General features: G+C 41.9%; 1 protein-coding gene across 8 annotated transcripts in view; it reads right to left on the reverse strand.

Moving 5' to 3' along the window:
* LOC142311090 (uncharacterized) overlaps positions 1-22376 on the reverse strand; it is a 337525-nt gene that overhangs the window by 207405 nt on the left and 107744 nt on the right. For 4 of the 8 annotated variants that reach the window (XM_075349174.1, XM_075349175.1, XM_075349173.1 and 1 more), the window contains exons 2-3: positions 8459-8567; positions 8188-8349 (exon numbers count right to left, since the gene is read on the reverse strand). In XM_075349174.1, the coding sequence (XP_075205289.1) occupies positions 8188-8349; positions 8459-8536 (240 nt within the window). In that variant the 5' untranslated portion in view covers positions 8537-8567. The remainder of the gene's footprint in view (positions 1-8187; positions 8350-8458; positions 8568-22376) is intronic. The other 4 variants (XM_075349176.1, XM_075349172.1, XM_075349171.1 and 1 more) reach the window with 1 other exon arrangement.

Consider the following 22376-nt stretch of genomic DNA (forward strand, 5'->3'; position numbering starts at 1 on the left):
GGCTGATGCTGCGGGTAGAGAGGCTGATGCTGCGAGTAGAGAGGCTGATGCTGCGGGTAGAGAGGCTGATGCTGCGGGTAGAGAGGCTGATGCTGCGGGTAGAGAGGCTGATGCTGCGGGTAGAGAGGCTGATGCTGGGGACAGAGAGGCTGATGCTGGGGACAGAGAGGCTGATGCTGGGGACAGAGAGGCTGATGCTGGGGACAGAGAGGCTGATGCTGGGGACAGAGAGGCTGATGCTGGGATGAGAGAGGCTGATGCTGCGGGCAGAGAGGCTGATGCTGGTGCAGCATGGGGGATGGAGCACGATGGGGAGTGCGCAGCATGGGGGATGCAGCACGATGGGGAGTGCGCAGCATGGCGGATGGAGCACGTTTGGGAGTGCGCAGCATGGCGGATGGAGCACGTTTGGGAGTGCGCAGCATGGGAGATTGAGCACGATGGGGGGTGCGCAGCATAGGGGATGGAGCACGATGGGGAGTGCGCTGCATGGGGGATGGAGCACGATGGGGAGTGCACTGCATGGGGGATGGAGCACGATGGGAAGTGCACACCTCCCCCCAACACACACACACACGCGCGCGCGCACTACACAACACACCACACACACACTGGGAACCACAAATAACTGCCCTACACAGACACCCACACACACAACGCTGCACACACACACAACACCCAACACACAAACACCGCGGCACACACAAATATACGCACATACCGCACAACACACACATTGCACAAAACATACCTCCCCCCAAAACACACCACACACACACAAACCGCGCAACACACACACACAACGCTACAGACACACAGCGCTCCACAAACAACGCAACACACACAACACACATACAACACCGCTCTCACCCCCCGCCACACCCAGACAACACCCAGAACATGTACAGCGCCCTACACACAACAACATCATATTATATATATATATATATATATATATATATATATATATATATATATATATATATATATATATATATATATATATATATATATATATATATATATATATATATACATACACACACACACATATATATATACATAAATATCTATCTAGGTAGATAGCTAGAGAGATTTTATATATATGTATTATTTATACACACACGCCCGTGGTCAAAATTTTTGATACCTCTTGTTTAATAAAAGAAAAACTCACAATGATCACAGAAATAACTTGAATCTGACAAGAGTTTTTATTTATTATTAATCTATGAAAATGAGCAAATGAAAGTTAGACAGTGCTGCTTTTCTGCTTCCACAGAATTTAAAAAAAAATAAAACTCATGAAATAGCCCTTAAGAGAAATGATGGTGCCCTCCTCCTTAACTGAATATTTTGTTGCTCAACCTTTTGATTCTGTGGAAGCATGGTTGAAAAGCAATGTCTGACTTTCATTTGTTCATTTTCATAGATTTTAATTTATTATTACTTTTGTCAGATTCAAGTTATTTCTGTGACCTTTGTGGGTTTTTCATTAAACAAGGGGTACCAACAATTTTGACCACGTGTGTATATATACAGTGGGTACAGAAAGTATTCATACCCCTTTAAATTTTTCACTCTTTCATTTCAGCCATTTGATAAATTCAAAAAAAGTTCATTTTTTTTTCTCATTAATGTACACTCTGCACCCCATCTTGACAGAAAAAAAACAGAAATCTAGAAATGTTTACAAATTTATTAAACAAGAAAAACTAAAATATCCCATGGTCATAAGTATTCAGACCCTTTGCTCAGACACTCATATTTAAGTCACATGCTGTCCATTTCCTTGTGATCCTCCTTGAGATGGTTCTACTCCTTCATTGGAGTCCAGCTGTGTTTAATTAAATTGATAGGACTTGATTTGGAAAGGCGCACACCTGTCTATATAAGACCTCACAGCTCACAGTGCATGTCAGACCAAATGAGAATCGTGAGGTCAAAGGAACTGCCCAAGGAGCTCAGAGACAGAATTGTGGCAAGGCACAGATCTGGCCAAGGATACAAAAGAATTTCTGCAGTACTCCAGTTTGCTAAGAGCACAGTGGCCGCCATAATCCTTAAATGGAAGATGTTTGGGACCACCAAAACTCTTCCTAGACTTGGCCAACCAGCCAAACTGAGCAATCGTGGGATAAGAGCCTTGGTGAGATGGGTAAAAAAGAGCCCCAAGAGCACTGTGGCTGAGCTCCAGAGATGCAGTAGGGAGATGGGAGAAAGTTCCACAAAGTCAACTATCACTGAAGGCTCCACCAGTCGGGCCTTTATGGCAGAGTGGCCTGACGGAAGCCTCTACTCAGTGCAAGACATATGAAAGCCTGCATAGAGTAGGCAAAAACACATGAAGGGCTCCCAGACTATGAGAAATAACATTCTCTGGTCTGATGAGATGAAGATAGAACTTTTTGGTGATAATTCTTAGCGGTATGTTTGGAGAAAACCAGGCACTGCTCATCACCTGCCCAATACAAAACCAACAGTGAAACATGGTGGTGGCAGCATCATGCTATTGGGGTGTTTTTCAGCTGCAGGGACTGGACGACTAGTTACAATTGAAGGAAAGATGAATGCGGCCAAGTACAAAGATATCCTGGAAGAAAAACTCTTCCAGAGTGCTCTGGTCCTCTGACTTGGCAGAAGGTTCACCTTCCAACAAGACAATGACCCTAAGCACACAGCTAAAATAACAAAGGAGTGGCTTCAGAACAACTCTGGGACTATTCTTGACTGGTTCAGCCAGAGCCCTGACCTAAACCCAATTGAGCATCTCTAGAGAGACCTGAAAATGGCTGTTCACCAACGTTCACCATCACACCTGACAGAACTGGAGAGGATCTGCAAAGAAAAATGGAGGAGGATCCCCAAATCCAGGTGTGAGAAACTTGTTGCATTATTGACAAGAAGACTCATGGCTGTACTAGCTCAAAAGGGTGCTTCTACTCAATACTGAGCAAAGGGTCTGAATACTCATGACCATGTGATATTTCAGTTTTCGTTGTTTAATAAATTTGCAAAAATTTCTACACTTCTGGTATTTTTTTCTGTTACGATGGGGTGAAGAGTGTACATTAATGAGAAAAAAGAAAGAACTTTTTTGAATTTACCAAATGGCTGAAATGAAACAGAGTGAAAAATTTAAGGGGGTCTAACTACTTTATGTACCCACTGAAATAAATATATATATATATATATATATATATATATATATATATATATAATATATACAGCTCAGTGTATGTATGTATGTATGTATGTATGTATGTATGTATGTATGTATGTATGTATGCATGCATGTGTATGTCCGCTAAAGGAATTTGCACCGTCGCAATTACAATTATGAAATTTTGCAGACACCCCATGTGACCCAGGGAACATCATAGACTGTTTTGACGGGAAAAATTAACCCCACGCTTTACAGTTACTCTCAAAAATCCAGCCTCCATTAAACTGAATAGGTGGGTACTGCTGGCTATTACTAGCAACTGTCAGTGGTTGCTATAAGAACAAAATAAACTGTTAGTATAAGAAGCTTATGTGTGAGGTAATAAGATAAGTGGTGAGAGAGACAGAGAGAGACAGACAGACATGGAAAGAGACAGACCTGGAAAGAGACAGATGGGCAAAGAGACAGACCTAGAAAGATACAGCCCGGACAAAGACAGCCCGGACAAAGAGACAGCCCGAGCAAAGAGACAGCCCGAGCAAAGAGACAGCCCGAGCAAAGAGACAGCCCGAGCAAAGAGACAGCCCGAGCAAAGAGACAGCCCGAGCAAAGAGACAGCCCGGGAAAGAGACAGCCCGGGAAAGAGACAGCCCGGGAAAGAGACAGCCCGGGAAAGAGACAGCCCGGGAAAGAGACAGCCCGGGAAAGAGACAGACAAAGACAGACGGGGAAAGAGAGAGACAGACAGACACAGAGATGGCAACAGACTGCTACAAATACAGACAGAGATAGAAACAGACAGACATAGACACAGACAGACAAAAAAGGGCACAGATAGAGAGACAGACAGACAGCGACACACAGACAGAGACTGGGAGAGAGACAGACAGACAGTTACTATCCCGTGCAACGCCCGGGTACTACAGCTACTATATATATATATATATATAAAAACACACACAGAAGTACACATTCTATAACATTGCCTTGCCTTTTCCACCTTACCTGTATTTTTATTATATATATTTTATCTTTTTATATGTTTTACTATTTTGTAAACCGTTTAACTTTTTATTTTGGGTTCTTAAACAAAAAAGTTTTCTCCCTTTCATATAAAATAAGCTCTGGAGACAGACTCTCGGGGAGATCTCTCTCCGGCCCATAGATCATATAATCTTGTTCACATATAAGAAAAAAAAAAGTGGATATCTCTGGAATAAGACATTGGATTACAGATATCAAGGTATCATTTTATTCAGCTCCTATGACCTACATATCCATATAGAAATCTTAAAAGGGTTGATCCAACTGACAGATTCTCTTTAATTTTCTTACAATAGTAAAAATATTTAGCTCAAAATATAATTTATTACAATACCACAATGCACCATATGTGGTTGTACCCTACTCTTTTGGGCACACAGCAGGGCTCGCTCAGAAAGTAGGATCATCATTTGACTTTCGTAGTGCAGATATGGCTGAAATAGTTAATAGTTTACAAAGCCCAATGGTGCTAGAAAAGCAAAAAAAAACCAAAAGAAACAGACAATAGGAACCCCATTTTGAAAAAAGTATAAGGAATTCATCCTGGAGTGTAATGATCATTTTTACCCCACAGATGCTCTACAGAATTTTATAATTAGTCCATGAAAATTAAAAATGCCTAACATGTTGCTGCTGACAACCTCTTGAACCTCTCTGCCTCCTTTTTACTGCAGCACTTAATTACCTCTGTCAGAGGCATTTCAGTGCTACAATCCAGCCCGGGGCATTCGTATCAACACCTATTGTCCCCCAATGACTTGATCTACTTCTAGAATCAAGACCCCAAAATATTGGTCTTTTAATGGAGCAGACAGCTTTCTAAAATGCATTGCCTGAGTTATCATCCAATGAGAGTGTATTAGCCCTAAAGTAAGTATATTCTTCATCTTCATGCTCGAACACTGAAAAAATTGGATTAGGGAGGCAAAGAAACAGAACAGGAGGTGAAAGAGACTGACAAAGGGCTTCAAATCCAATTCAGAGCTGTATTTACACACTTACAAATCAGAGAAACATACTCAACTGCTATTATCCTCCTCCCATGAATCCAGAGCACTACGGAGGTCTACTCTCTTCTAGTCATCTGACCGCTGGAGCAGATCACAGGCTTTAGCGGTCATGCAAGATGGCGCAGATTGGATTCATCAGATGATGAAATTTGAATATGCCTATGTTTGATATTTTGAAAATATTTTGATTGCCTAGGAGAAAATTATTTTCAGTGTCAGATACCCCTTTACATATTTTTGTGCTCTTACAGCATGCTTGTTTCTTATAATAAGATGCTAGGACTTTCTGACATATCGCATGTTCCTTTCTTCCAGTACTTTTATACTGATGACCAATCCTTATGATAGGTCATCCATATAAGCTTGGTGAAGATTCAACACACGCCACCCATGCCCCCATTAATCAGCTATCACCTCCAGGGTGCGGATGTCAACAGTGTTCAGAGAAGACACCCTAGGTTCGTACACTGTTTAGAAGATGCTGTTGGCTCCAGTTTCTTTCACACTCCCTATGATGTGAATGTTGCATAGCCTAGATTGTTAGCTTCCCCTAAGTATATGTCACAGGTGTGTCATGGGTGACAGTCATGTGGTTTCTGGCAATAGAAGGTCACAGTGTTTAGCTGAGCAAAATGCTCCCTGACTTTCTATTATTATTGCTGTTAGTATTCATTGTACTAGGTAGCTTTCCTGCTGGGTTTTCATCTCTTCCTCTTTAGGACCCAGCGGATCGCTCCTTCATTCCAGCTGCTAATTATCTGTATTCCCTTTGTGCTTAAATACTCACATCTTCCCTGCATAGTTTTCAGTTCATTCAAGGATAGATGCAAACAGGTGGCCAGCAGAAATCTATGGTACTCTTGCTGAAACTTTGCTGAATTTCTACCTGAGTCATGTGTCCTCCTTGTGTCTTTTTTAGTGTTTAGTGGGGTTGACGAAGAACTTATCCCACCCGTTCCCTATTTAGGGATACCTAGGGTTAGGATCCGACCTAGCGCATAGGTGCGCAACCTATCTAAGGTGGTGAGAAGCTGTAGGGATCACCAGTAGGTTTGGTAAGGAATCACCACCTCCCCCTTCCCTAGACACAAGGATTCCTTTCCCTTTAGCCATTCACTTGGAACTCCCCCGTACCAAGCGTGACAGTATAGTCTTCTTTTATAGACCTGCATCTGCAGTTCATATAGCATGCTCTTAATAGCCATAGCTAGAGATAGATGTGATCTGGCCATAGCCCCATTTACTATGACTTGGAAGGGCAACTTTGGGATATATAGTCACTGAAGAACGTACTTCTTACAATCAAGATGGGATGCTTAACTGAAGCCAAGTACTTTTTAAATAAGTAAGCAGAGGTAGTAAACTATGCAGGAAACAAATACTAACATATCTAACAGACTATGGGCCAAATGGATTACAGTTTTTAGACCAGGATCTTAAGGGTACTTTACACGCTGTGATATCGGTACTGATATTGCTAGCGAGCGTACCCGCCCCCGTCGGTTGTGCGTCACGGGCAAATCGCTGCCCGTGGAGCACAACATCGCTAACACCCGTCACACTACTTACCTTCCCTGCGACATCGCTGTTGCCTGTGAACCACCTCCTTTCTAAGGGGGCGGTTCGTGCGGCGTCACAGCGGCATCACACGGCAGCCATCCAATAGCAGAGGAGGGGCGGAGATGAGCGGCCGGAACATGCCGCCCACCTCCTTCCTTCCTCCTTTTCTGGTGGACGGAGGTAAGGAGATGTTCGTCGCCCCTGAGGTGTCACACATAGCGATGTGTGATGCCGCAGGAACGAGGAACAACATTGCTACTCACCAGACAACGATATTTGGTGTTTGGACGACCTCTCCAACACCAACGATTTTTACCACTTTTGCGATCGTTGTAGGTCGCTCGTACGTGTCACACGCTGCGATGTCGCTGACGCCGCCGGATGTGCGTCACAAACACCGTGACCCCGACGATGAATCATTAGCGATGTCGCAGCATGTAAAGCACCCTTTAATGTAAAAAAACTTGATTGTTCACTATAGATGCTTGGCTATTCAATATGAGTGATGATGCTAGTGCAGGACAAGGCTATGCCATCAATGCCATAGACAATGACAGGAGAGGCAGGGCTCATGCATGACCAATAGCGCCATTCAACGTCTTCATGTCACAGGGAAAATCCTGGGGGAAGGAGGCATGTGCAATCATTAATCAGTAGAAATATATTTAGCCATGAATAAGAACCATGTAATAATATCAGTTTGAAACGCGTAAGCTCATAGGATTATTTTTTTTCTACTTGAATGAGTATTATATTGGATTTTTATCATATGAAATAAAGGATTCAGATTAATTTTATCTTTGAAGATAAATGCTGGAACTTCCTTTACTCATAATGGTTATGACTCATAACCATTAGCCCTATTAGGTGTCTGTGATGGTGTGATATTGTGGGTTATGTACCATTTTGTGTGGGTTAATGTTTAGGCATGGTTCACTGTCCATTATTTGTATTGTTGTGTACATTGTATTGTCTGTAGGTAATCACCCCCTGTAGTGTTCATGTCCCTAAGTCTGGGGGAGGGGGCCTGGGATCCACCTACTGTAAACTCTCTGCTTACCTGTAGGATTGGTTAGTCTGTTTGAGAACTTCAAGAGAGAAGGAAGAAGATTGATCCTCTGGGAGGGAAAAGCTGAGGTTACGGCCAGCATCCAAGAGAGACTGTGAAAACCCCCCATTTGCCTGGAAAAGGACTGCTGGAGGATTGTGACTGATCCCCGGGACATGCCATTACTGGACAATTTTACTCACTGTTTTGTGGATTATGCTATGGACCATTTGATTTGCTTGGAATAAATGCTCTTTGGATTGTACAGCCATCTCTCGCTCTGTTGATTGTGTGATATCAGAGAAGGACCCCGTCACAGTGTCACTGTATAAATCCCCAGAAATCGCAGCAGTGCTCACCTCTCCCGTCAGCAGCTCAGTGATTCTCCTGGTGAGTTCTAGGATTTTTTGATACTGGCTTCTCTCATCAATCAGTGAGTGAGGTGAAGACTCCATGACAGTATCCTGGGTCCTGCTCCATCCTCCACCTTCATCAGTTATCTTCTTCACCACTATGTAATCCTGTATGCGGAGAGACATTGATTTCACAATATACATTCCCATCATCTCTCTGGTCATGTCCGTGCTGTATAAAGAGATACAAGACATGACAAGCAACAGAATCCCTCACCTCTCCGGCCAGCAGGTAGATCATCTCTAGGGTGAGGCTTAATATCCTCTCCGTCATCTGTTTGCTGTCTTTATTCATCCTCAATAAATTAGGCACAAAACACTTTCAACTAGAGCAAAAAGGTAAAATAGAAAATCACAAGTCATAAAGCTCGATACAAGACCATGCAATTTGTGTTAATAACGTAGGGGCAAAGTAAATGTGCACATGAGTTTATATAGACTACATTATATAGTATGCCATGGACGTGATACCACAATAAAAAAAAAATTGTAATGGAAGTTCATAAACATAGTAAGGTCACTTGAATTTTTGCAAAATGACAAAATATACAAAATATTCAAAAGGTGTGAACTGATGCCTGATTTGGCACCCTCTGAAGATATCCTGTCCACTCATTCCATGACAGGCGTGGTGATCTCAACGTTTTTTCCTTTCTTTTTTTGTTCTGGTGGGAGCTCCACTGCCGCCATCGCTTACTATGAATTGTTAAGTATAGAGAGTGGGCAGCTTCCAAGCAGAAGACGACTTAAGAATGAGAATATCACTTCATTTATCTGCTTCAGTGTGTCCGCATCATGAAGCAGTTATAAGAAGTGACATGAAATCCAACATGTGCACAGTAATGTCGCCTTAATATGCACATAGCCTAGGTCTCATAGTTTTCCTTAATATATCACTAGAGGCACTATACAGCCGACTGCCAACTTCATGCTGATTGAGAGCCAGCTCCCTGCTGCCGAATTGTAGGGAGCCAGCTGTAAATCAGCAATCGCGCATCATCAACAGAGCAGGCCCCAAGAAGAAGAGTTGCTCTGCTAACATGGAGCTGCTGAATCACAGGCATTCACAGCCAGCGTCAATTACATTAGTTAGCAACTACCTGGCTCTTTTTGGTTTTTTTGTCTCTTACTATGAGCTTAAAAACTAAGTCTTGGATAAGCTCTTTAAATACTAGGTAGACCATGAAAAAAATAATTCAGATTCTTCCTGATATAAATAATACTCATACTTGTGATCAGAGCACACAATCATTTATATACACCTCTGTGATCACATTTGCACTGCCCAGAGAATGGGGTACTCGTTCCCGGGCGGTTGCAAATGGGAATGTCACTCTGGTGGCCGTTGCCCGATCCCGTGCCCTGGGCCCCTTTTGTTAATGGGGGGTATTTACTGGGGAGATTAGAGTTTTTGTCATGCGACACCACCTGCGGGTTGCGGTTAAGGATGGAGAACTGCCGCTGCTGAATGTGGGTACTCCAGCTGTGATGGTAGGCCCTTCGCAGGTAGGGCTGTGCCTGGGAGATGTAATGGGGCAATAACGGAGACCACACCAGGTTGTCTTTAACAGTCTCTACTCACTTGGACCCAGGGGTTGCTGGTTCAGGTCCCTTGGAGGACCAGTGCCAATGTAGGGACCCAGGTTGCTCTGTCCCCGTCACTCTCAGTTGATTGGGTCCCCGTAGCGTGGAGCATTTGGGGGCCCCGACTGTCCCTTTTGGGGTATAGTCTCCATCTCCGTATGGCGGGCAGTGCAGTCCCTGTGGGGAGGTAAGTGTCCGAACCCGGTCCTAGTTTACTGCTGATACCCGCGGATTATTTGGTTCGATGAAGTCCGCGAAGGTGTCCTCACCGGGCAGGTATTTGCCAAACAGTATAAAACTTGCACTTGACCTAGGGCCCTGTGCCCCGTTCGTGCTCCGGTCCCAGCGGTATCTCCGGTACCCATCCTGACGGCCTCTCCCTGTGCCCCCGGGGTCACCGTTACACGGACCCAGCTCAGGCACGTCCGCACACCTCTCCTGTGTGCCACACTCTCCTAACTGACTCCAGACTGTAATAGGAATTGGGATTGTGTTCGCCTGTTTCTTGCTCTTTTCTTGTCTGTGATATAGCGAATGTCCAACATAATTATTATAATCCATGTTTTATTGTGACCAAATATGTAAGAATATGAAGTTTTCACTGCATTCACTTTTATACCCTAGAGGATGCAGTTCCCTGTAGTGCCCTGAGGGTCTCCGGGGCGCTACACACACAATCATTTATATACACCTCTGTGATCACATTTGCACTGTCCATACCCGCACACACAAACGAGATTTTTAGAACATGCAGAGGGGCTGTTTGCAGCTCGTGTGAATATTCTGTGTACTATTTAGCTATTGTTCTGCAATTATTACACCTGGTTTGATGGAACTGTTTTTAATGAGAAATTATGTCATGCAATAGATCCAAATAGCCATCTATGGTCACATCCAGAAGCCGTGGCATAACCCAGATGACTGGGAGAAAGCAGCTGCAGAGAAGATATAACATTATTTTCTCTCTCTGTCTAAACAGCTCATTTGACACCCACATATTAGGATAGGTATTTTCCTTTACTTTAACACTATATTTTTATTGAAATACCCTTAGGTTAAGTGCCCAGTTTTTGATGTTGTGTATTTTCCCTGAGCTTAACGCAGTGACTTACAGATCCAGCAAAGTGGATGGGATTAATACTGTGAGCCCTCGCGGGCAGGGTCCTCTATCCTCCTGTACCTGTCTGCGTGTTATATTCTTCATGATTATTGTACTTGTCTATGTATGCCCCTCTTCACATGCACAGTGCCATGGAACAAATGGCGCTAATGAATAATAATTTAAAGAAATCTCATGGGTCTACTGTTCTGTTAATGCATGCAGGGTAAACTGCCCTGCGGTGCGTGTTTCAAATCCACAACACGTCAACATCTCTTGTAAGTATACAGAGTTTTCGGCTGGAGTCACACTAGCGTATGACTTCGTGATCGGATCACAGCTGCAGAGGAGAGGAAGGAGTTAATCTCTTTTCCGTTAACATAAGAGGGCTTGTTTTTTACAAGGCGAACTGCATTGCTTTAAAGGGTTGTCCATTAATCCAACACCCACCACGGAATATTGCTAAATTCCCTGGTATTGAATATAGACTACCTTTACTCACCTCCAATGCCAGCAGTAGGTCTATTGTGGCTCGCATATCATTGTCATGCAATGCCAGCCCTGCAGCTAATCAGCAGCTGCTTCATTTTCTCTTCCTTTGAACATATCGGACATTCGTGGGGAAGTCAGGGAGCAGCAGAACAGCTCTTTTTCTGGGAAAAAAGAAGAGCAAATGAAGTCATTGCTGATTGGCTGCAGGGCTCTCATTGAATAACGACGTCCTGGGAGAAACAGGGCCCTTATCATCAGAATGCCACCAGCACTAGGGGTGAGTAAAGGCTGTTTTTATTTTTTATGGGGGAGTACAGAAATGGAAAGGGGGATGCATCTAAATATCTAAATAGAGGACAACCACTTTAATGACAGTTGCATTTGCAAAGTGAATGCTTTAAAATGTAAAAAGTGTTTTCGTGGAGTAAAAAACAACAATTTTACCACAGTATATTTACGAATTGTTTTTAAGGTTTACAAAAAAGAGAAAAAAAGCCATGTAACTAAACAGTAAAGGGATTGTTGAGGCTTGATGCAAAGTTTGGCTCTTAAGGGCCATTTACACGCTGCGACATCGCTAACGATTTATCGTCGGGGTCACGGTGTTTGTGACACACATCCGGCGTTGTTAGTGACATCGCAGTGTGTGATACCTAGGAGCGACCTTAAACGATCGCAAAAGAGTTAAAAATCGTTGGTCTGTGAGACGTCGTTCATTTATCAAAAATCGTTGTCTGGTCAGTAGCGAGATTGTTCGTCGTTCCTGCGGCAGCACACATCGCTATGTGTGACACTGCAGGAGCGACAAACATCTCCTTACCTGCGTCCACCGGCAATGAGGAAGGAAGGAGGTGGGCAGCATGTTCCGGCCGCTCATCTCCGCCCCTCCTCTGCTATTGGCCGGCCGCTTAGTCACGCCGCTGTGACGTCGCTGACAAGGTATGTGCGTGTGAAGCTGCCGTAGCGATAATGTTCGCTACGGCAGCGATCACCAAATGTCGCACGAACGACGAGAGCGGATGCTAACGAGCACGACATCGCTAGCTATCGCTGGCGATGTCGCAGCGTGTAAAGCACCCTCTACTCTGACTGCAGACGTCTCAATCGTGACAACCATGTGGTGCACACACCGATTCCCGATGTTGCTAGAGAGAGCGGGCGGTCACGTGCCTGCACATATGCGATTCGTATATTTTATTGTCATGTGTTGACTAGACGTGCTGGGCCTTTTTCAAGAAAAGTGCATTATGAAAAGACGGATAAGTCTAGTGGGTGTGAGACAAGCTCTCATGTGATCGCTCACACCGGCAATCCTGATAACGTGCCAAGCCTGGATAATGACTTTACATAACCTTACATACAGTCTCTACTTGTCATGAATGGGCAGAGTTCAATAATCTTCACATATACAAACACACATCATATATACACAATGTAATACACACTAATTATACATATACGCACCTATAGCTATACAATCCTGCACTATGCACACAGTGTATATAGCCATACAATCCTGCACTATGCACACAGTGTATATAGCTATACAATCCTGCACTATGCACACAGTGTATATAGCCATACAATCCTGCACTATGCACACAGTGTATATAGCTATACAATCCTGCACTATGCACACAGTGTATATAGCTATACAATCCTGCACTATGCACACAGTGTATATAGCTATACAATCCTGCACTATGCACACAGTGTATATAGCTATACAATCCTGCACTATGCACACAGTGTATATAGCTATACAATCCTGCACTATGCACACAGTGTATATAGCTATACAATCCTGCACTATGCACACAGTGTATATAGCTATACAATCCTGCACTATGCACACAGTGTATATAGCTATACAATCCTGCACTATGCACACAGTGTATCTAGCTATACAGTCCTGCACTATGCACACAGTGTATATAGCTATATAATCCTGCACTATGCACACAGTGTATATAGCTATACAATCCTGCACTATGCACACAGTGTATATAGCTATACAATCCTGCACTATGCACACAGTGTATATAGCTATACAATCCTGCACTATGCACACAGTGTATATAGCTATACAATCCTGCACTATGCACACAGTGTATATAGCTATACAATCCTGCACTATGCACACAGTGTATATAGCTATACAATCCTGCACTATGCACACAGTGTATATAGATATACAATCCTGCACTATGCACACAGTGTATATAGCTATACAATCCTGCACTATGCACACAGTGTATGTAGCTATACAATCCTGCACTATGCACACAGTGTATATAGATATACAATCCTGCACTATGCACACAGTGTATATAGCTATACAGTCCTGCACTATGCACACAGTGTATCTAGCTATACAATCCTGCACTATGCACACAGTGTATATAGCTATACAATCCTGCACTATGCACACAGTGTATATAGCTATACAATCCTGCACTATGCACACAGTGTATATAGCTATACAATCCTGCACTATGCACACAGTGTATATAGCTATACAATCCTGCACTATGCACACAGTGTATATAGCTATACAATCCTGCACTATGCACACAGTGTATATAGCTATACAATCCTGCACTATGCACACAGTGTATATAGCTATACAATCCTGCACTATGCACACAGTGTATATAGCTATACAATCCTGCACTATGCACACAGTGTATATAGCTATACAATCCTGCACTATGCACACAGTGTATATAGCTATACAATCCTGCACTATGCACACAGTGTATATAGCTATACAATCCTGCACTATGCACACAGTGTATATAGCTATACAATCCTGCACTATGCACACAGTGTATATAGCTATACAATCCTGCACTATGCACACAGTGTATATAGCTATACAATCCTGCACTATGCACACAGTGTATATAGCTATACAATCCTGCACTATGCACACAGTGTATATAGCTATACAATCCTGCACTATGCACACAGTGTATATAGCTATACAATCCTGCACTATGCACACAGTGTATATAGCTATACAATCCTGCACTATGCACACAGTGTATATAGCTATACAATCCTGCACTATGCACACAGTGTATATAGCCATACAATCCTGCACTATGCACACAGTGTATATAGCTATACAATCCTGCACTATGCACACAGTGTATATAGCTATACAGTCCTGCACTATGCACACAGTGTATATAGCTATATAATCCTGCACTATGCACACAGTGTATATAGCTATACAATCCTGCACTATGCACACAGTGTATATAGCTATACAATCCTGCACTATGCACACAGTGTATATAGCTATACAATCCTGCACTATGCACACAGTGTATATAGCTATACAATCCTGCACTATGCACACAGTGTATATAGCTATACAATCCTGCACTATGCACACAGTGTATATAGATATACAATCCTGCACTATGCACACAGTGTATATAGCTATACAATCCTGCACTATGCACACAGTGTATGTAGCTATACAATCCTGCACTATGCACACAGTGTATATAGCTATACAGTCCTGCACTATGCACACAGTGTATCTAGCTATACAATCCTGCACTATGCACACAGTGTATATAGCTATACAATCCTGCACTATGCACACAGTGTAAATAGCTATACAATCCTGCACTATGCACACAGTGTATATAGCTATACAATCCTGCACTATGCACACAGTGTATATAGCTATACAATCCTGCACTATGCACACAGTGTATATAGCTATACAATCCTGCACTATGCACACAGTGTATATAGCTATACAATCCTGCACTATGCACACAGTGTATATAGCTATACAATCCTGCACTATGCACACAGTGTATATAGCTATACAATCCTGCACTATGCACACAGTGTATATAGCTATACAATCCTGCACTATGCACACAGTGTATATAGCTATACAATCCTGCACTATGCACACAGTGTATATAGCTATACAATCCTGCACTATGCACACAGTGTATATAGCTATACAATCCTACACTATGCACACAGTGTATCTAGCTATACAATCCTGCACTATGCACACAGTGTATATAGCTATACAATCCTGCACTATGCACACAGTGTATATAGCTATACAATCCTGCACTATGCACACAGTGTATCTAGCTATACAATCCTGCACTATGCACACAGTGTATATAGCTATACAATCCTGCACTATGCACACAGTGTATATAGCTATATAATCCTGCACTATGCACACAGTGTATATAGCTATACAATCCTGCACTATGCACACAGTGTATATAGATATACAGTCCTGCACTATGCACACAGCGTATATAGCTATACAATCCTGCACTATGCACACAGTGTATATAGCTATACAGTCCTGCACTATGCACACAGTGTATATAGCTATACAATCCTGCACTATGCACACAGTGTATATAGCTATACAATCCTGCACTATGCACACAGTGTATATAGCTATACAATCCTGCACTATGCACACAGTGTATATAGCCATACAATCCTGCACTATGCACACAGTGTATATAGCTATACAATCCTGCACTATGCACACAGTGTATATAGCTATACAATCCTGCACTATGCACACAGTGTATATAGCTATACAATCCTGCACTATGCACACAGTGTATATAGCTATACAATCCTGCACTATGCACACAGTGTATATAGCTATACAATCCTGCACTATGCACACAGTGTATATAGCTATACAATCCTGCACTATGCACACAGTGTATATAGCTATACAATCCTGCACTATGCACACAGTGTATATAGCTATACACTCCTGCACTATGCACACAGTGTATATAGCTATACAATCCTGTACTATGCACACTGTGTATATAGCTATACAATCCTGCACTATGCACACAGTGTATATAGCTATACAATCCTGCACTATGCACACAGTGTATATAGCTATACAATCCTGCACTATGCACACAGTGTATATAGCTATACAATCCTACACTATGCACACAGTGTATATAGCTATACAGTCCTGCACTATGCACACAGTGTATCTAGCTATACAATCCTGCACTATGCACACAGTGTATATAGCTATACAATCCTGCACTATGCACACAGTGTATATAGCTATACAGTCCTGCACTATGCACACAGTGTATATAGCTATACAATCCTGCACTATGCACACAGTGTATATAGCTATACAATCCTGCACTATGCACACAGTGTATATAGCTATACAGTCCTGCACTATGCACACAGTGTATATAGCTATACAATCCTGCACTATGCACACAGTGTATATAGCTATACAATCCTGCACTATGCACACAGTGTATCTAGCTATACAATCCTGCACTATGCACACAGTGTATATAGCTATACAGTCCTGCACTATGCACACAGTGTATATAGCTATACAATCCTGCACTATGCACACAGTGTATATAGCTATACAATCCTGCACTATGCACACAGTGTATATAGCTATATAATCCTGCACTATGCACACAGTGTATATAGCTATACAATCCTGCACTATGCACACAGTGTATATAGATATACAGTCCTGCACTATGCACACAGTATATATAGCTATACAATCCTGCACTATGCACACAGTGTATATAGCTATACAATCCTGCACTATGCACACAGTGTATATAGCCATACAATCCTGCACTATGCACACAGTGTATATAGCTATACAATCCTGCACTATGCACACAGTGTATATAGCCATACAATCCTGCACTATGCACACAGTGTATATAGCTATACAATCCTGCACTATGCACACAGTGTATATAGCTATACAATCCTGCACTATGCACACAGTGTATATAGCCATACAATCCTGCACTATGCACACAGTGTATATAGCTATACAATCCTGCACTATGCACACAGTGTATATAGCTATACAATCCTGCACTATGCACACAGTGTATATAGCTATACAATCCTGCACTATGCACACAGTGTATATAGCTATACAATCCTGCACTATGCACACAGTGTATATAGCTATACAATCCTGCACTATGCACACAGTGTATATAGCTATACAATCCTGCACTATGCACACAGTGTATATAGCTATACACTCCTGCACTATGCACACAGTGTATATAGCTATACAATCCTGCACTATGCACACAGTGTATATAGCTATACAATCCTGCACTATGCACACAGTGTATATAGCTATACAATCCTGCACTATGCACACAGTGTATATAGCTATACAATCCTACACTATGCACACAGTGTATATAGCTATACAGTCCTGCACTATGCACACAGTGTATCTAGCTATACAATCCTGCACTATGCACACAGTGTATATAGCTATACAATCCTGCACTATGCACACAGTGTATATAGCTATACAGTCCTGCACTATGCACACAGTGTATCTAGCTATACAATCCTGCACTATGCACACAGTGTATCTAGCTATACAGTCCTGCACTATGCACACAGTGTATATAGCTATACAATCCTGCACTATGCACACAGTGTATATAGCTATACAATCCTGCACTATGCACACAGTGTATATAGCCATACAATCCTGCACTATGCACACAGTGTATATAGCTATACAATCCTGCACTATGCACACAGTGTATATAGCCATACAATCCTGCACTATGCACACAGTGTATATAGCTATACAATCCTGCACTATGCACACAGTGTATATAGCTATACAATCCTGCACTATGCACACAGTGTATATAGCCATACAATCCTGCACTATGCACACAGTGTATATAGCTATACAATCCTGCACTATGCACACAGTGTATATAGCTATACAATCCTGCACTATGCACACAGTGTATATAGCTATACAATCCTGCACTATGCACACAGTGTATATAGCTATACAATCCTGCACTATGCACACAGTGTATATAGCTATACACTCCTGCACTATGCACACAGTGTATATAGCTATACAATCCTGCACTATGCACACAGTGTATATAGCTATACAATCCTGCACTATGCACACAGTGTATATAGCTATACAATCCTACACTATGCACACAGTGTATATAGCTATACAGTCCTGCACTATGCACACAGTGTATCTAGCTATACAATCCTGCACTATGCACACAGTGTATATAGCTATACAATCCTGCACTATGCACACAGTGTATATAGCTATACACTCCTGCACTATGCACACAGTGTATATAGCTATACAATCCTGCACTATGCACACAGTGTATATAGCTATACAATCCTACACTATGCACACAGTGTATATAGCTATACAGTCCTGCACTATGCACACAGTGTATATAGCTATACAATCCTGCACTATGCACACAGTGTATATAGCTATACAATCCTACACTATGCACACAGTGTATATAGCTATACAATCCTGCACTATGCACACAGTGTATATAGCTATACAATCCTGCACTATGCACACAGTGTATATAGCTATACAATCCTGCACTATGCACACAGTGTATATAGCTATACAATCCTACACTATGCACACAGTGTATATAGCTATACAATCCTGCACTATGCACACAGTGTATATAGCTATACAATCCTGCACTATGCACACAGTGTATATAGCTATACAGTCCTGCACTATGCACACAGTGTATCTAGCTATACAATCCTGCACTATGCACACAGTGTATATAGCTATACAATCCTGCACTATGCACACAGTGTATATAGCTATACACTCCTGCACTATGCACACAGTGTATATAGCTATACAATCCTGCACTATGCACACAGTGTATCTAGCTATACAATCCTGCACTATGCACACAGTGTATATAGCTATACAATCCTGCACTATGCACACAGTGTATATAGCTATACAATCCTGCACTATGCACACAGTGTATATAGCTATACACTCCTGCACTATGCACACAGTGTATATAGCTATACAATCCTGCACTATGCACACAGTGTATATAGCTATACAATCCTGCACTATGCACACAGTGTATATAGCTATACAATCCTGCACTATGCACACAGTGTATATAGCTATACAATCCTACACTATGCACACAGTGTATATAGCTATACAGTCCTGCACTATGCACACAGTGTATCTAGCTATACAATCCTGCACTATGCACACAGTGTATATAGCTATACAATCCTGCACTATGCACACAGTGTATATAGCTATACAGTCCTGCACTATGCACACAGTGTATCTAGCTATACAATCCTGCACTATGCACACAGTGTATATAGCTATACAGTCCTGCACTATGCACACAGTGTATATAGCTATACAATCCTGCACTATGCACACAGTGTATATAGCTATACAATCCTGCACTATGCACACAGTGTATATAGCTATACAATCCTGCACTATGCACACAGTGTATATAGCTATACAATCCTGCACTATGCACACAGCGTATATAGCTATACAATCCTGCACTATGCACACAGTGTATATAGCTATACAATCCTGCACTATGCACACAGTGTATATAGCTATACAATCCTGCACTATGCACACAGTGTATATAGCTATACAATCCTGCACTATGCACACAGTGTATATAGCTATACAGTCCTGCACTATGCACACAGTGTATCTAGCTATACAATCCTGCACTATGCACACAGTGTATATAGCTATACAATCCTGCACTATGCACACAGTGTATATAGCTATACAATCCTGCACTATGCACACAGTGTATATAGCCATACAATCCTGCACTATGCACACAGTGTATATAGCTATACAATCCTGCACTATGCACACAGTGTATATAGCTTATACAATCCTGCACTATGCACACAGTGTATATAGCTATACAATCCTGCACTATGCACACAGTGTATATAGCTATACAATCCTGCACTATGCACACAGTGTATATAGCTATACAATCCTGCACTATGCACACAGTGTATATAGCTATACAATCCTGCACTATGCACACAGTGTATATAGCTATACAATCCTGCACTATGCACACAGTGTATATAGCTATACAATCCTGCACTATGCACACAGTGTATATAGCTATACAATCCTGCACTATGCACACAGTGTATATAGCTATACAATCCTGCACTATGCACACAGTGTATATAGCTATACAATCCTGCACTATGCACACAGTGTATATAGCTATACAATCCTGCACTATGCACACAGTGTATATAGCTATACAATCCTGCACTATGCACACAGTGTATATAGCTATACAATCCTGCACTATGCACACAGTGTATATAGCTATACAATCCTGCACTATGCACACAGTGTATATAGCTATACAATCCTGCACTATGCACACAGTGTATATAGCTATACAGTCCTGCACTATGCACACAGTGTATATAGCTATACAATCCTGCACTATGCACACAGTGTATATAGCTATACAATCCTGCACTATGCACACAGTGTATATAGCCTATACAATCCTGCACTATGCACACAGTGTATATAGCTATACAATCCTGCACTATGCACACAGTGTATATAGCTCATACAATTCCTGCACTATGCACACAGTGTATATAGCTATACAATCCTGCACTATGCACACAGTGTATATAGCTATACAATCCTGCACTATGCACACAGTGTATATAGCTATACAATCCTGCACTATGCACACAGTGTATATAGCTATACAATCCTGCACTATGCACACAGTGTATATAGCTATACAATCCTGCACTATGCACCACAGTGTATATAGCTATACAATCCTGCACTATGCACACAGTGTATATAGCTATACAATCCTGCACTATGCACACAGTGTATATAGCTATACAAGTCCTGCACTATGCACACAGTGTATATAGCTATACAATCCTGCACTATGCACACAGTGTATATAGCTATACAATCCTGCACTATGCACACAGTGTATAATAGCTATACAATCCTGCACTATGCACACAGTGTATATAGCTATACAATCCTGCACTATGCACACAGTGTATATAGCTATACAATCCTGCACTATGCACACAGTGTATATAGCTATACAATCCTGCACTATGCACACAGTGTATATAGCTATACAATCCTGCACTATGCACACAGTGTATATAGCTATACAATCCTGCACTATGCACACAGTGTATATAGCTATACAATCCTGCACTATGCACACAGTGTATATAGCTATACAATCCTGCACTATGCACACAGTGTATATAGCTATACAATCCTGCACTATGCACACAGTGTATATAGCTATACAATCCTGCACTATGCACACAGTGTATATAGCTATACAATCCTGCACTATGCACACAGTGTATATAGCTATACAATCCTGCACTATGCACACAGTGTATATAGCTATACAATCCTGCACTATGCACACAGTGTATATAGCTATACAATCCTGCACTATGCACACAGTGTATATAGCTATACAATCCTGCACTATGCACACAGTGTATATAGCTATACAATCCTGCACTATGCACACAGTGTATATAGCTATACAATCCTGCACTATGCACACAGTGTATATAGCTATACAATCCTGCACTATGCACACAGTGTATATAGCTATACAATCCTGCACTATGCACACAGTGTATATAGCTATACAATCCTGCACTATGCACACAGTGTATCTAGCTTATACAATCCAGCCTTGCAAACTGCACTATGCACACAGTGTATATAGCTATACAATCCTGCACTATGCACACAGTGTATATAGCTATACAATCCTGCACTATGCACACAGTTGTATATAGCTATACAATCCTGACACTATGGCACACAGTGTATATAGCTATACAATCCTGCACTATGCACACAGTGTATATAGCTATACAATCCTGCACTATGCACACAGTGTATATAGCTATACAATCCTGCACTATGCACACAGTGTATATAGCTTTAGCAATCCTGCACTATCGCACACAGTGGTATATAGCTATACAAATTCCTAGCACTATGCACACGAGT

The sequence above is a fragment of the Anomaloglossus baeobatrachus genome, chromosome 5 (assembly GCF_048569485.1).
Source record: "Anomaloglossus baeobatrachus isolate aAnoBae1 chromosome 5, aAnoBae1.hap1, whole genome shotgun sequence".
Lineage (NCBI taxonomy): Eukaryota > Metazoa > Chordata > Amphibia > Anura > Aromobatidae > Anomaloglossus > Anomaloglossus baeobatrachus.